Source organism: Nelumbo nucifera, chromosome 8 (assembly GCF_055504915.1).
Source record: "Nelumbo nucifera cultivar China Antique chromosome 8, China Antique-T2T, whole genome shotgun sequence".
NCBI classification, from domain to species: Eukaryota; Viridiplantae; Streptophyta; class Magnoliopsida; order Proteales; family Nelumbonaceae; genus Nelumbo; species Nelumbo nucifera.
The window spans coordinates 51,643,503-51,657,979 of NC_142656.1; the positions used below are offsets into that span (position 1 = coordinate 51,643,503).

A 14,477-nucleotide genomic window follows, 5' to 3' on the forward strand; every position below is an offset into this window, starting at 1 on the left:
AGTAGTCTTACTTTGTCGTCCACATTTGTTTTTAAATGCATTACCTCTAAAATGATTGTTTTGATGCCCTCATGTTGAACTTTGACAACCACCTCCCTCCCATTATCCAAGGTTGCACGATGAACTTGTGCTATCTGTGCAGCAGAATATAATGATTTTTTCCAGAAACAACTCAACAAGGCTGTATCACTGAAAAGAAAATTAAAAATTTTCTAAATGGCATAATCTATGTTTTGATATTTAATGGTAGCAGTTGGTTGAGGATAATACATCCAAGGTCAACCCAGAGCTATCAGTGTTACAGAAATGGTCCAGATGATATAGGGGTGAAAAAGGCCAAAAATAGGTTCCTGACAATGAGAACACTTAATCAAGCATGGGCTGATTGAAATGCCACACCAAATATATATATTTTTTTTATCAATAATACCACACCAAATATATTAATATTTCCTTTCTGGAAAATGTTTAGTTATTTCTTTTACTTATATCTTAATTATTAATTCAAAAACATTAATAATCTACCAGTATGGGAGACTCTACAAAGGCTGAATTAGTGGCTATTCATTGTGGGATACAAAAAGAAAACTAGATGAATTGATAAAGAATAGTTGTTGAAGGTGACTCTCAATTGGTGATAAGGTGGCTCAGAGACGAGAAGACAGCAGTTAGGAGTTATAGAGATGTGTTAAAGAAAATTAAATGGTTAACAAGGAATATGGTGATAAGCTATCAGCGGGCACCCAGGTTGGAAAATGGCTTGGCTGACATTTTGACCAAGAAAGAGGTAAACAGGAACAGATGTTCTAGGTTCAGTTGTAATTACTTTTTCTTTTCTGGTTGAGATAAGCTTATCTCCCCATGAGTTGCTATATGTATAAACTATCTCCTGTTCATATTAATAAAATGTGTTACTTTTATCTATCAAAAAAATTAATAACCTATATGTTTTCTATGGATTGCTTTTATTTTTCTTTAAGATTCCTCCAGATTAAAGGTTGACAATGTCTCTGTAGAAGAAGAATGGGGATGAGTTCTACAAATGCTTTTATTCTGAACCTTACACTTTCCAACCAAAGCTTGGGTTGATGTCTGGAATGATCTTGCATGAGGTAAAAGATTAGAAACAGAAGTTATGGAAAGGACAAAGTTCATGAACTGTACAGCTTCACCATGCACTAATGCAGGCATTGTTAAGAGGCCTGAACAAGCGATCTTACTATGGTTTTCCAGGAACTTGATGGAAGAGTCTTTTCTGATAGAGGGTTCATTACTCCTATTCCCTAGGTGGAAGGTTCTATGAGCTTATGGATTTCTGGCCTATCATCCTTGTCAGAAGTACATATGGATCATAGTCAAGTTTCCCTTGATAAGAACTTGAAGTATTGATTTTTCTCATCTTTATTTCCCAATCAGCATTTTCTGCATTTATGTAGAAACTTGTTTGCCAGAGATTGCATTGGGAAGAAAGAAATGCAAGACTGTTTTCAGACAAGGAAAGAAGATAAGTTGTCATCGAAACCATTATGGTGAGAGTGGTTCGTCGGGTAAAATTTATGGAGACATTTGCTGATTTCTCAACAGGTGATATCATGAATAATTGGACGGAGGTGGCTAGTTCTGGTTGTCACAAATCCAATATAAGCCCTGCTTGGTCTCCCCTAATGATTGACAACATCAAGCTAAACCCTCTGGTATTGGAGGGGTGTTTATGGATAGTGAAGGCAGAATTTATTCGTCTATATTCAGGCCCAATTGGAGTAGGTGGCTCGTTAAGGGCTGAGGTTATGGCGGTCATTGAAGGTCTGCAAAAGGCAAAAATGTTGAATGTAAGAAGGCTTATTATAGAAGGTGATTCAAAGTTTGTAGTGGAGTGGTTGCAAAAGGAAGAAAAGGGTTTTTGCATCTTCAACAATGAAAAGAAGAGATTCAAGTGGATGACTCAAGATATGGATGTGCAATTCAGTTGGGTTAAAAGGATGGAAAATGGTTTTGCTGATGTCTCACCAAAACAAGGGGTGGGAAGGAATCATTTGTTTTGGGCTCAATTGTAATAGCAAATTTGTCTATGGAGAGTTAAGATAGTTTACCTCTCCCAATCTTGTAATTGTTATAACTCTAATGAAATTCTGTTATTGATCAAAAAATAAAAGTTCTTAAAGATTTGTCTTTTCTAACCCCTCCAAACTCTTCCCTTTACTCCTAAAATCATCCCTAAGCCCTTTCTAACCCATCATTACTCTCCTAAGATCATCTTCAGTCATTCTAATTCTACATCATTGGTAGTGGTAGTGAGACTTTTCAATCCGAATTTCCTAATGCAGCCCAAGAAGAGAGGGACGATTATGTGGAAAGCAGTCAGGATAGAAGTGGTTTTAACTATTTAGGAGGAAAGAAATAGAAGAATTTTCAATGAAAAATTGCAGGTCAAAGAAGGAAATTGTTGAGATTATAAAGATCAAAGTTGCACATTGGATAAAAACACTTTAACTTTTCCAAAGCTTTTCAGTGACTGAAATAATAAGGGTGTGGAATGAAGTGGCACAGACTACCAAAGAAAAGGAAAGAGAGGTAATGGAATGGAAGCCCCCAGCAAGTACTAATATAAAACTGAATTTTTATGGGAGCTTCATGGGAAACCCAGGAATGGCAGGTATTGGAGGTGTTTTTAGAGACTCTTAAGGCAGGGTGATGGCCATGTATTCAGGACCAATAGGGTTTGGAGATTCACTAAAGGCTGAACTGATGGCTTCATTGCAAGGCTTAAAATTTTCTAAGCAGTCTAACTTCAAGAACTTGGAAGTAGGAGACTCAAAACTGATTGTCTATTGGACCACTACTAGGCACCTTGTGCCTTAGATTTATAAGCATTCGCAGTTGTTTTGGCATTATTGTAACTCTTTTGATTTTGGGTACTGAATCATTGCCTACTGTATCCATAGGTGGCTGGATAACCACTTTTCTGTAATTTCTTGTTTCCACATATTAATACAATTAATAAGATTTTCTAGATGATAAAAAAAAGATCTACATCATGGTATCAAAGCAATAAGTGCTACATTGTTAGACAGTAATATAGAAGCTTCAATCTTCTACAAATTTACTATTCTCATTAAAAATCAAAACTAATATTGATAGTCATGCTCAGACTTACTATTTAAAATAATTCCCATAACTACTGTTTACAGCAAAATCACAACTTACTGTTTTTAGTAATTTTTGTTTCTGTTTTCTTGGTGCTGAGATGGTATGATTCCAGAATAGAGAGAAGAGAAGGAGAAGGGAGGAGAGAAAAGAGGGGAGAGAGAGAATTAAGAGAGACAAAAGTCAACTGGCGGCGCCAGTTTAATTGGTATTTATACTAGGGCAATCATACAGAAATAAGAAAGGGTAAAATTACAAAGGTACCCTTGCGGCACTAAAAATAAACTAAGATATTTCAACACTCCCCCTCAAGTTGGGACGTAGATGTCAATCATGCCCAACTCGTCACATAAATCATCGTGCCACGAGTGATGTAAGCCTTTTGTAAATATATCTGCCAGTTGCTCTTTGGAACTCACATATGGAGTGCACACTTCTCCATTAACAATTTTCTCTCTAATGAAGTGTTTGTCAATCTCTATATGCTTAGTTCTATCATGAAGAACTGGGTTGGCTGCAATATTGATGGAAGCCTTGTTATCACAATACAAGGACATAGGGCCATCAACAGGAAAACCTAGTTCGTTCAACAAATTCTTTATCCACATGCCTTCAGCCACCCCATGGGACATTGCTCTATATTCAGCTTCAGCACTAGACCTAGCCACGACATTTTGTTTCTTACTTCTCCATGTGACTAGGTTTCCTCCCACAAAGGAACAATACCCACTAGTAGACTTTCTGTCATCAACTGATCCAGCCCAATCAGCATCTATATAGACTTCAATCTTCAAATGACCATTCTTTTGGTATAACAAACCAGCTCCAAGAAACCTCTTTAGGTAGAGTATTCTTTCTGTTGCCTCTAAGTGTGTGGTCTTAGGAACGTGCATGAACTGACTAAGAACACCAACTGCACAAGTAATGTCAGGCCTGGTCATGGATAAATACAGGAGATTTCCCACAAATCTCTGGAATTGTTTTACATCTTTGACAACTTCACCACAACAGTCACCCAGTCTGTGATTTGGATCAATGGGAGAGTCGGCTGGCTTAGCCCCTAGTTTTCCTGTATCCTGTAACAGATCTAGGATGTATTTCCTCTGAGAAATCAAGATCCCCTTTTGAGAGCGGGCCACTTCAATTCCAAGGAAATATTGAAGGGGACCTAGATCCTAGATCCTTCACCTCAAATTTAGTGGCTAAGAAATCTTTTAGTCTCTGAATTTCAACCTTCCAGTCACCTGTGATCACTATGTCATCAACATACAATATCAAGGCTGCAATCTTTCCTTCCCCTCTTTTCACAAATAGTGTATGGTCAGTATGACATTGTTTGTAGCCAATTTGTTGTATAGCCAGATGAAACTTGCTGAACCAGGCTTTCATACAAAGACTTCTTTAGTCTGCACAGTTTTTGGTCTTTGCCTTGGGCACTAAAGCTAGGAAGTTGGACCATGTACACCTCTTCCTCAAGGTCTCCATTCAGGAAGGCATTTTTAATGTCTAGTTGATGAAGATCCCAATTCAAGATTTGCCACAAGGGAGAAACAAACTCTAATGGAGTTTATCTTGGCTACTGGGGCAAAAGTCTCTACATAATCTACACCATATATCTGGGTAAACCCTTTTGCCACCAACCTAGCCTTGTACGTTTCTATTGTGCCATCAACCTTGTGCTATACTGTAAACACCCACTTGCATCCTACCGGTTCCTTACCTTCAGGGAGATCCACTAATTCCCACGTACCATTTTTATGTAGGGCATTTATCTCTTCTTTCATTGCATCTGTCCATTCAGGTACCAAGAGAGCTTCTGCCAAAATTTTTGGGATAGGGATGTTGTCAATGGAAGAAATGAATGTAAGAAAGGAGGGTGAGATGTTCTCATAGGTAACAAAATGGGTAATAGGATACTTGGTGGTACAAGACCTAACTCCCTTCCTTTTTGCAATAGGAATGTCAAGGTCATCACCAAAAGGAATATCTATGGCAAGAGGATCAGGAACATCAATAGGAATGATAGTACCTGGTTGGATATGATTTGTCCCCGGTGAATCTGATGGTGTTGGCGGTATAGTTTCAAGTTGCTCCATAGCTCTTGAATTTAGCTGGCTCTTGTGACGATGAAAAACACGGAATGGAGGAGGGTCAGGTAAAGAAGGGAGAACCTGAACCTGAACTGGTTTCTCCTCCACCTTACTCTCCCCCTGAGGAGAAACCGGGAAAAAAGGGTCACTTTCAAAGAAAGACACATCCATAGAGACATAGTACTTCTTGGAAACAAGGTCAAAACATCGATAGCCCTTTTTGGAAGAAGGATAACCCAAGAAGACACAAGGAATGGTACGAGGAGAAAGGTCCTGGACGAAACAACGACAACCAAACACACGGATAGGAATAGAAAAGAGGGGAGCCTTGGGAAAAAGGAGCTGATGTGGGGCCTTGTACCCTAACAAGCGGGATGGCATACGGTTAATGAGATAGGTAGCACACAGCACAACATCCAACCAGAAACATTTAGGGACATTCATGTGTATAAGTAACCTGCGAGCAACTGCAAGAAGATGGCGATTCTTTCTTTCGGCCACACCATTTTGCTGGGGGGTTCTAGCGCAAGAGCTACGGTGTATGGATCCGCACAAAGCAAAAAACTCCATGAGATCACTATGGAAATATTCTTTGGCATTGTCTGATTGGAAAATTTGGATTTCTGTTTGAAACTGAGTGAATATCAAGTGTTGGAAATCTTTAATGATTTTTGGTACTTCATCTCTGGACCGCATAAGATACACCCATGTATATCAGGAGTAGTCATCAATAAGTGTAATGAAATATTTATAGCTAGACTCGGATGTTAAAGTAACAGGGCCCCAAACATCAAAATACACAATATGGAAAGGAAAATCAGATAGACTATTTCTTGAAGTAAAGTGATTTCTACAATGTTTGCTCAATTGACAAGTTTGACATGTGCAATCCAACACTGACACTGATTTAAATAAATATGGTTACAAAACTTTCAATGACTCAAAAGATAAATGACCCAGACGATTGTGCCATAAAAGGACTTGACTCTTATTAGACGGACTCTTAGACTCAATAGCCGCAAGACAGGCTTTATTCTCTAGCATGTAAAGACCATCTACCATACGACCTCTACCAATCGTCTTCCCCGAGGCCAAATCCTGTATCACACAAGAGGAAGGAAAAAAGGTTACTGAGCAGTTCATCGAATTTGTTATATTACTAACAGAGAACAAATTTATGGGTAGTTTAGGAACATGTAGAACATCAAAGAGAGTGAGTCCAAGTGGAAGGGAGATGGTTCCTTGACCAGCTATGGTGGAGAAAGAACCATCAACAAATCTCACCTTGTCCCGTCCAGATAATAGATGATAAGATTAAAAACAATTGGACTTACCCGTTATATGGTTCGAGGCTCCAGAATCTATTATCTAAGGGGAGTCTGAGGGATGAGAGGACACATGGAAAGTTGTGGCAGAGTTACCGTTACCTGATGTAGATGCAAAGGAAGTCGAGGGTGGAGAGGTAGAATCCATTTGGCGGATTGCCCTCCCATACAATTCTAGATGGTTACGGAAAGAAAAAATGATATCTTCCCTCGAATCAGTCCCGGAAGGACTCATAGTAGTGGTAGATGATTGAGGCTCTTGAGAGGCTAAATTTGCTGCAACTTTCTCTGACCTTGCTGTCCTGGCTTCTTATTCTGATCCGGCTTTTCACTCATTTCCTGAGCCCACTTTGGCTTCCCGTGAATCTCCCAACATGTTTCCCGAGTATGCCTAGTCTTCTGATAGTGTGTACACCATGTTTCCCGAGTATGCCTAGTCTTCTGATAGTATGTACACCATAGCTTATCTTTGTCATCAACTTTCTTCTGGGAGTCACTCTTCTTGAAGGAATTTCCACCACCCGTAGCAACACCCACTTTAGCTGCTAAAGCAACATTCTCCCCCCCAGGATTATTCATCACATTCCATCTACTCTCTTTTGATTGTACTAGAGTATATACTTCTTGTATTGATAGGAGGTCTTTACCCCCCAATATCTGAACCCTGATAGATTCATATGTGAGGTTCAGCCCTAAGAGAAAGGCAAACACTCGTTGTTGGGAAACCAGAGACTTGTATGCTTTGGCATCTGCATCACATTTCCAGTCTATATTCTGATAGTGATCTAGTTCCTTCCAAACAGAAGTTAGGTTTGAATAGTAGGCGGAGAGACTCCTCTCCCCCTGTTTACAAGTTGAGGAGGTAGTTTGCAACTGATATATTTTAGCATAATGTTGTTGTTCAGAGTATGTAGACTATGCCTGCTCCCATATCTCATGAGCTGTTTGTGCCCACATGAAGGTCTTTCTCACTTGTGGCAGCATAGACAATAACAGCCATGACATCACCATGCTGTTTACCTGGTCCCACCTATCATGTTCTACACCACTAGACTGGGGTTCTCTAATTCTGCGATTGATATACCCCACTTTTCCCCTTGCAGTTATGTAGAGCTTGATTCCCCTTGACCATTCTAGGTAATTGAGGCCATCAAAGGGAATCACAGCCATGGGAAAACTCATGTCAACCTCCGCTCATCCCACTCTGACTAGAAGTAACACCAGACATACCAGAATCTTCAGAAGACATAGAATCTGAATCTGATCAGTCACAATTCAGATAGAAAACAAGTTTTTTAATTCAGTTCAGACTCACAGTACAGTCAAAAACCAGGTTGCCGTCTCAGTTCAGTCACACTTCTGGACACAAGAAACTTGTTCTCACACAGAGATCAAAGCTGGTCACACACCATTACTGTTCTCAGAATTTTTTTTTTCTTACTGAACCATTTTAGACTGATCACACACCATTTCAGATGTGTAAGGTATATCAAAGAAACAGATCTGACCATTCCCTCTAGCAATAAATCAACTTTCATGCAGTAACCCACTGATCTGGGTACAAAAGGATCAGTTCGATCCACAGAACTGATGAAGAAAAAAAAAACTCACAGTATTTGAAACTGATTCACAGCATTCGATTTTTCTCTCCCCTGATAATTTCTGGGCTCACAACCAAGAGGAAAGAACTGTCTTGCAGTGAGCTTCCTCACACGTCCACCAGAGATCTTGTTCTTTGGTTTGATCAGCAATAGACAAAAAAGGAAAGAAGAGATTGGATCTGCTGCTGTGGTCCTAAGATTGGATCTGCCGCTCTGGTACCATGTTTTCTTGGTGCTGAGATGGTATGATTCCAGAACAGAGAGAAGAGAAGAAGGAGAAGGGAGAAGAGAGAAAAGAGAGGAGAGAGACAAAAGTCAACCGGCGGCGCCAGTTTAATTGGTATTTATACTAGGGAAACCATACAGAAATAAGAAAGGATAAAATTACAAAGGTGCCCTTGCGGCACTAACTTAAAATAAACTAAGATATTTCAACAGTTTCTTTAAACAAAGTGGTTGTTAGTTGTTTTGAAAAGTTGCTTAAGGTTAGAATTTCTTGATCCGTAGGCATTGAGTTTGTTTCAAAAGCCTAGGCCCAGTGTACCTAGAGATTTATGATAAATATATTGTAAGCCTTTTCTTAAGAGATGAAATGAATATGAATTGGTTTAAAGCTATTTTTATCGTGCTTTGTAGGTATGCTATATCTTTTCTCTCTTTCCCTATCTTTTGCTTGTAAAGGTGCATTTTTTCCCTTTTTCAATACACTATAATCTGAATCTCCATCTTTCATAATTTAGATCCTTAGTTTCCCTCTTTTTCTCACTACATGAACAGGACTTTTCTTCTACCCGCTCTAGACTGATTTGGTATCAAAGTGAAATGAAGGTTGAGAAGTCAGCAACCGAATTCCTTAAGTCAGTTCAAAAACTGACTTAAGTTTTGGTTAAAAAGGACCCACGTGGTCCATGTAAAAACCGTAAAAAATAAGAACCGCCTCTAATGGGCGGTTAGCTCATGTATAAATAGGGGCTCACCCCCTTCAAACATGTAGTAATCCCAAGTTAAATAGTAAGGGTGTGGTGTAGAAGAGTCTTTTGGTGAGTAGCCTCCAAGTAAGGTTAGTGAGTGTAATTTTTAAAGTTAAAATAGTGCACATGTGTGATACATTGTGAATGTTTGTATCTTTGTATGCTTTGCATTAGTAATATGTATAGCTATTTTCAGTTATAGTGTGTTTGCTTCTCTTTGTTTTTCTTGTGTGCTCCCGCTTGTTTGTTGGGTTTCTACATTTGGTATCAGAGCAGGTTGACCGAAGTCGTCATTCTGCCGAATTGACATTCGATTAACGAAGATCTAGCCGTTACTCTGCCGGATTAGAGCCGTCCACTGTGAGCAGCATGACGCTATGAAGCCGATTAGTTTGGGACTAAGCTTCTTGGTGAAAGGCAATAGAGAAGGATTTCACCAATCATAATGGCGGGTTTAGCCAACATACTTCCGGGAACAGAAAAGCTAAACGTTGGCGCACATGCATGGAGTCATATTTACAAGGCGAAGATTTATTGGAAGTAACAATTGGAGGTGAAACTACTGCTCCCATTGATGAAAATGCTAAAAAGAAGTGGAAAATCAAGGCAGGTAAGGCTCTTTATGATATCAAAATTACTATTGAGAATGAATTTTTAGAGCATATAAAAAAGGCCTAGACTCCAAGTGAAGCCTGGGATATTTTATCTAAATTATTTTCCAAAACAAACGAAGCTCGAAATGTTGGAAAATGAGCTTGCATCTATCAGTCAAGGATCGATGACAATTAGCCAGTATTTTACAAAGGTAAAGCGCCTTTGTGATGAAATCTCTCTATTAGATAAAGAGTCTGCAATCAGTGAAACCTGAGTGAGATGAATAATTATATGAGGGTTGAGACCCGAGTATAATGGGTTTGTGGCAGCTATTAGAGGCTGGTCAACACAACCATCACTTGTTGAATTAGTGTAGAGAAGATGGGCCGAATGGCCCATAGGCTGTTCATCCTTTTTTATCTTTTATGTTCTTTGCTGTAATGGGCCTTAATCTAGGCCTATTCTTTCTTATGTTATGTCTTTTTAATATTCTGCCCAACTAAGGCCTTCTCTGTAAATTACCAAAGTTTAACTTAATAAAATAGAATTAAGGGTGTAAAAGAAGAGATTATGTTCGAAAATCTCTCTCTCTGAACCCAAGTTGCCACCACCTTCTTCTTCATCTTCTCCCCTCTTGAACTCTGATTTCTGCTACTTTCTTTTGATTTTTTGCATCTTTCTAAACAGTCCTTTCTTCTCGAAAGGCTGTTTTTCTTCTTGGTATCAAAGCAGGCTCGTTTTTCCCTTTTTTTTCATTTGTTTCCCATACACAGTGTGTATGGAGAACTGAATCATATGAATAGTTGAAGACACCTTTTTCAGCCCAGTTGTTAGTGGTTTCTGGAGAGAAGAGGACTGAATTTGTCGCCCCCTTGACAGATTCAAATGTGTTGCCCGAAACCCTAATTTTCTGGAGAAATCTGATTGCAGGCCCCACAGAGAGTTTGACCTAGGCGCTCAGTGACTGAAGGCTTTCTCATTCTCCTTCTTGAAGATCGAATCAAGTGGATTGGTGTTCTGTGAAGTCTACAAGGAGCGGCTGAATTTTCTCTATTTCTCCCAGTTTCCGGGTGTGATGCAGATTACTGGTACGGCTGCATAGAGGTTGGCTCACAACACAGTTTTGTTCTGTCTTCATTTGGTGTTTTTCGAAGTTGTTTGAAATCACTTTTGAGGTGTTTAAGAAGATGAACTCCTCAGACATTGAAAACAAGCATGTTGCTGAATCCGGACAGGTTCCGGGAGCCTCTGTAGACTCTCTACTGGCTGTGACCACAGTCAAGCTAGATGGAACTAATTATCTGGCTTGGTCACAATCAGTAAAGATTCATATTTGTAGTAGAGGCAAGTGGGGTTTTATCTCCAAGAGCAAAAAGGCTCCTTCGGAAGATGATCCATCGTATGAAAAGTGGATGCAAGAAAATTATACTATTATTGGGTGGCTTGTGAACTCAATGCAACCACAGATTAGTCAGCACTATTTGTGGATGAATTCAGCAAAGGAAATTTGGGATAGTGTTGCTGGAACCTATTCCCAAAAATTAAATGTGGCCAGAGCTTACAAGTTGAGAAGTGATGTGAAGAATTTAAGACAGGGGGAGAAACCATTAGCCGTATACTTCTCAATGCTGAAGTCTTTATGGCAAGAAATAGATTTGATAGAAGTTGTAACCTGGGACACCACTAATGATGCTGAGACCTATAGAAAACTAGTTGAGAGAAACAGGGTGTTTGAGTTCTTAACAAGACTAAATCCAGAGTATGACATTACAAAACAAAATATTTTATCCAAGGATAGTGTCTCACTGTCTCAGGCATATGCCTTGGTAAGTAGTGAAGAAAGCAGGAGACTTGTCCAGGTTCAAGGGGCTGGTCTAAATGATCACTTTGCTAATATGGTAGTGAAACCCAAGGGGGTTGCAGGGACTCCAAGTAGCTTAGGGAAGAAAGAGATTGTCTGTGAGTACTGTAAAAAGCCAAAACACACTAAAGACAAGTGCTGGAAATGAAGGGATGAGAGATCCATCGTATGGACGCCCAAATATTGCGGAATAAGGTGGGCGAATTTCAAAAATTTCTCTCAACTGGGAATCGCATTCCCTTTTTAGAAAATCATATTTTCAAGGATCAATCTTGAACCATAAACTGAACCAGATCTGAACCAAAAGGAGTAGGAGAGAAGTATACTTGATACAGAGAAATATTATCTCTCAATGGAGGTGTTCACGCCAAAGGAAGGATCCAAAGACTGCTCCCACTGAAGATGGCGCAGTGTAGGATGGAGCAGAATCAACAGCGTTCTCCAAGAACCTGATCCTTCGTAAGAATAGCTGGAGCACTGCTTCCAAGTCAGTCCTTTCACAAAGGGCTGATATCAAGATCAAATCTTGATCTCTCCTGCAAAGTTGGAGATCGAACTGGAGGTCTGATGGCAGCAAGAAGGAGGCGGCAAGAAAGAATTCTGCAGGGTTGCTTAATTCTTTCTTCAGTGATTTCAGCTCTAAAGAGGATGTGAATATTTGTCTTCTAAAAGCTGCCGCCCCTTCCTTCTTTTGTAACCCTAAAGGATCAGCTCCTAATCCAATTAGGAGTTGCTGATCCAAATCATATTTGGATCAGACATCCCTTTAGGTGATAAGGGTAAACCCTTATCTTATCTGTAGATTAGATCAACCTTCTCTTAATCTCATTAGGAGGTTTCTAGATCTGAATCATATTCAGATCTGGACTCTCTGAGTGGATAGGGTTAAGACCCTATCCTATCTGCTAATCCATCTCAGAATTTGCCCCATAATTAACTCATTTAAACTGATCAAATCAGCTCAGTTCGAAATGGGCTTTAGGCCCATTAAGGTTGTGTGCTCACTTAGCCTTCCAAACTGTTGCCCAGTTGGGCTTCCTTGTATGGCGTGGGACCCAAACATTGATCTACACATCAGCCACATGGGTTTGGCCCAGCCTTTGTTACAAGGCCTGGCTGAATACACTGATATGGACAGTGCACCCCCCTGAAACCCATCAAATGGGCTCTATGGGCCCAACACTTACCCTAAGTGGTCCCTGGGCCAAGCCACCTTGTAACACCTAGGGACTGTGGGCAGATGCAAGATTAGCCCATCAGGTATTACCCTCAATGGTCTTACACTTAACCTCTCAGCCCATAATGATCAAACACTGCCCGACCAGAGAGAACCTCTCCCTCGGCTGCAAGGAACAGTGTTGCACTCTCTGCTTATATGGATCCCGGGAATTGAAATCTTTTTGCAAACATTTTAGAAACCATAATATATATATATATATATATATATATATATACTTTTATATCTCATATAAAATATATTTTGCAAAACAAATCTCAGCAATTGAAATCGGCTGCCGGCAGTCTTGGTTTCCATCAGTGAGAGTGCATCTCTGATCATTACCTTTGTCCGACAAAGGGGCTGATCCTGTCACTATGATCACCCACTCAGATGAATTCTCAGATTGTCCCAACATACCCAGGTTTTGACCCCCGCTAAGGATTTCACTGATTAGTACATCAAAGACAACCCAATCCGACAACTAGTGCAGTATCATAATCGAGTCTAGGGGTCGGGTGTAATTTTCCAGTTTTGCCCATTAATCTCCAAGGTCCAGGGCAATACTGGAAATCTGGTCTAGTTCAAAGATTCAATTAATCCTACACTGTATGTGCCTAGGGTCTCACCCTGGCAGCTGAGACAGGCCACCCCAACCGACTTGGTGGCACAACAGTGTCAGCCTTATTAGGATAGGTCTCCCCAGACCGACCCACTGGCTGTGAACATTCTAAACTAACACGAGTCTCATTAAGTGTCCAGTTTAAGGGTATCACACAGAAACATACCAAGGGAACATGAATCAAATATGTACTTTTATTCATTTACAATAAACTCATAAAGTACATCATTCTGATTGAAGCTAAGGGCATACAAAACTGTCCAACAGGAAATTGCATCCTGAGCTCCTACCACTTCGGTTTCAGAAGAAGCCTGGTAATAAAAGGGCAAGGAGTGATAATGTTGCTGCTGGTCCAGATAGTGACAGATACCAAACTGAAGAGATGACGGCTAGTGTGCAGTTAGCAACTATGAAGGCAGAATATGAAAAGTTTGGAAGGATGATCAGTCACCTAGAGGGTGTGACCTCTTCTTCCAACCCTTCAGAAAATTCAACATCTTCTGCATTTTCTCATTCAGGTATACGGGCTTCTGCCAATCATGCAACCATTTCAGGTAATAGTAGGATCCCTTGGATTATTGATTCTGGTGCTTCTGATCATATGATCAGCCTTTCTACTTTGTTTGTTTCATATGATTTACTTCCTGGTCGTGACAAAATCACCCTAGATGATGGCTCTCTTGCCCCTACCTCCGGCAAGGGAACCATCAAGGCTACAGACTCCTTGGTTCTTCCTTCTGCTCTTCATGTACCTAAACTAAATACAAACTTGTTATCTATAAGTAGCCTAACTAAGTCATTAAACTGTTGTGTAACCTTCTTCCCTTCCTACTGTGTTTTTCAGGATCTGGAGTCTCAGAAGGTGATTGGGAGTGGCCGTGAGGCGAATGGAATATACCTGCTAGATACTCCTGGACAGTGCCATGAACAACCTAGAAAAGCTGCTTTTGGGTCTACATCTACAGAGTCCATCAGTCGAGTCATGTTATGTCATTTTCGTTTGGGTCATCTTTCTTTTTCTGCATTAAGTCATTTATTCCCAGAACTGCTTAA

At 40.0% G+C, this 14,477-nt stretch overlaps 1 protein-coding gene across 3 annotated transcripts in view; it reads right to left on the reverse strand.

The window, feature by feature from the left end:
- The window catches only part of LOC104601555 (ABC1 family protein), a 62,862-nt gene that overhangs the window by 20,398 nt on the left and 27,987 nt on the right, over positions 1-14,477 (reverse strand). For all 3 annotated transcript variants that reach the window (XM_010264928.3, XM_019198493.2, XM_088892978.1), the window contains exon 5: positions 45-134. In XM_010264928.3, coding sequence (XP_010263230.1) covers positions 45-134 — 90 coding nt within the window. The remainder of the gene's footprint in view (positions 1-44; positions 135-14,477) is intronic.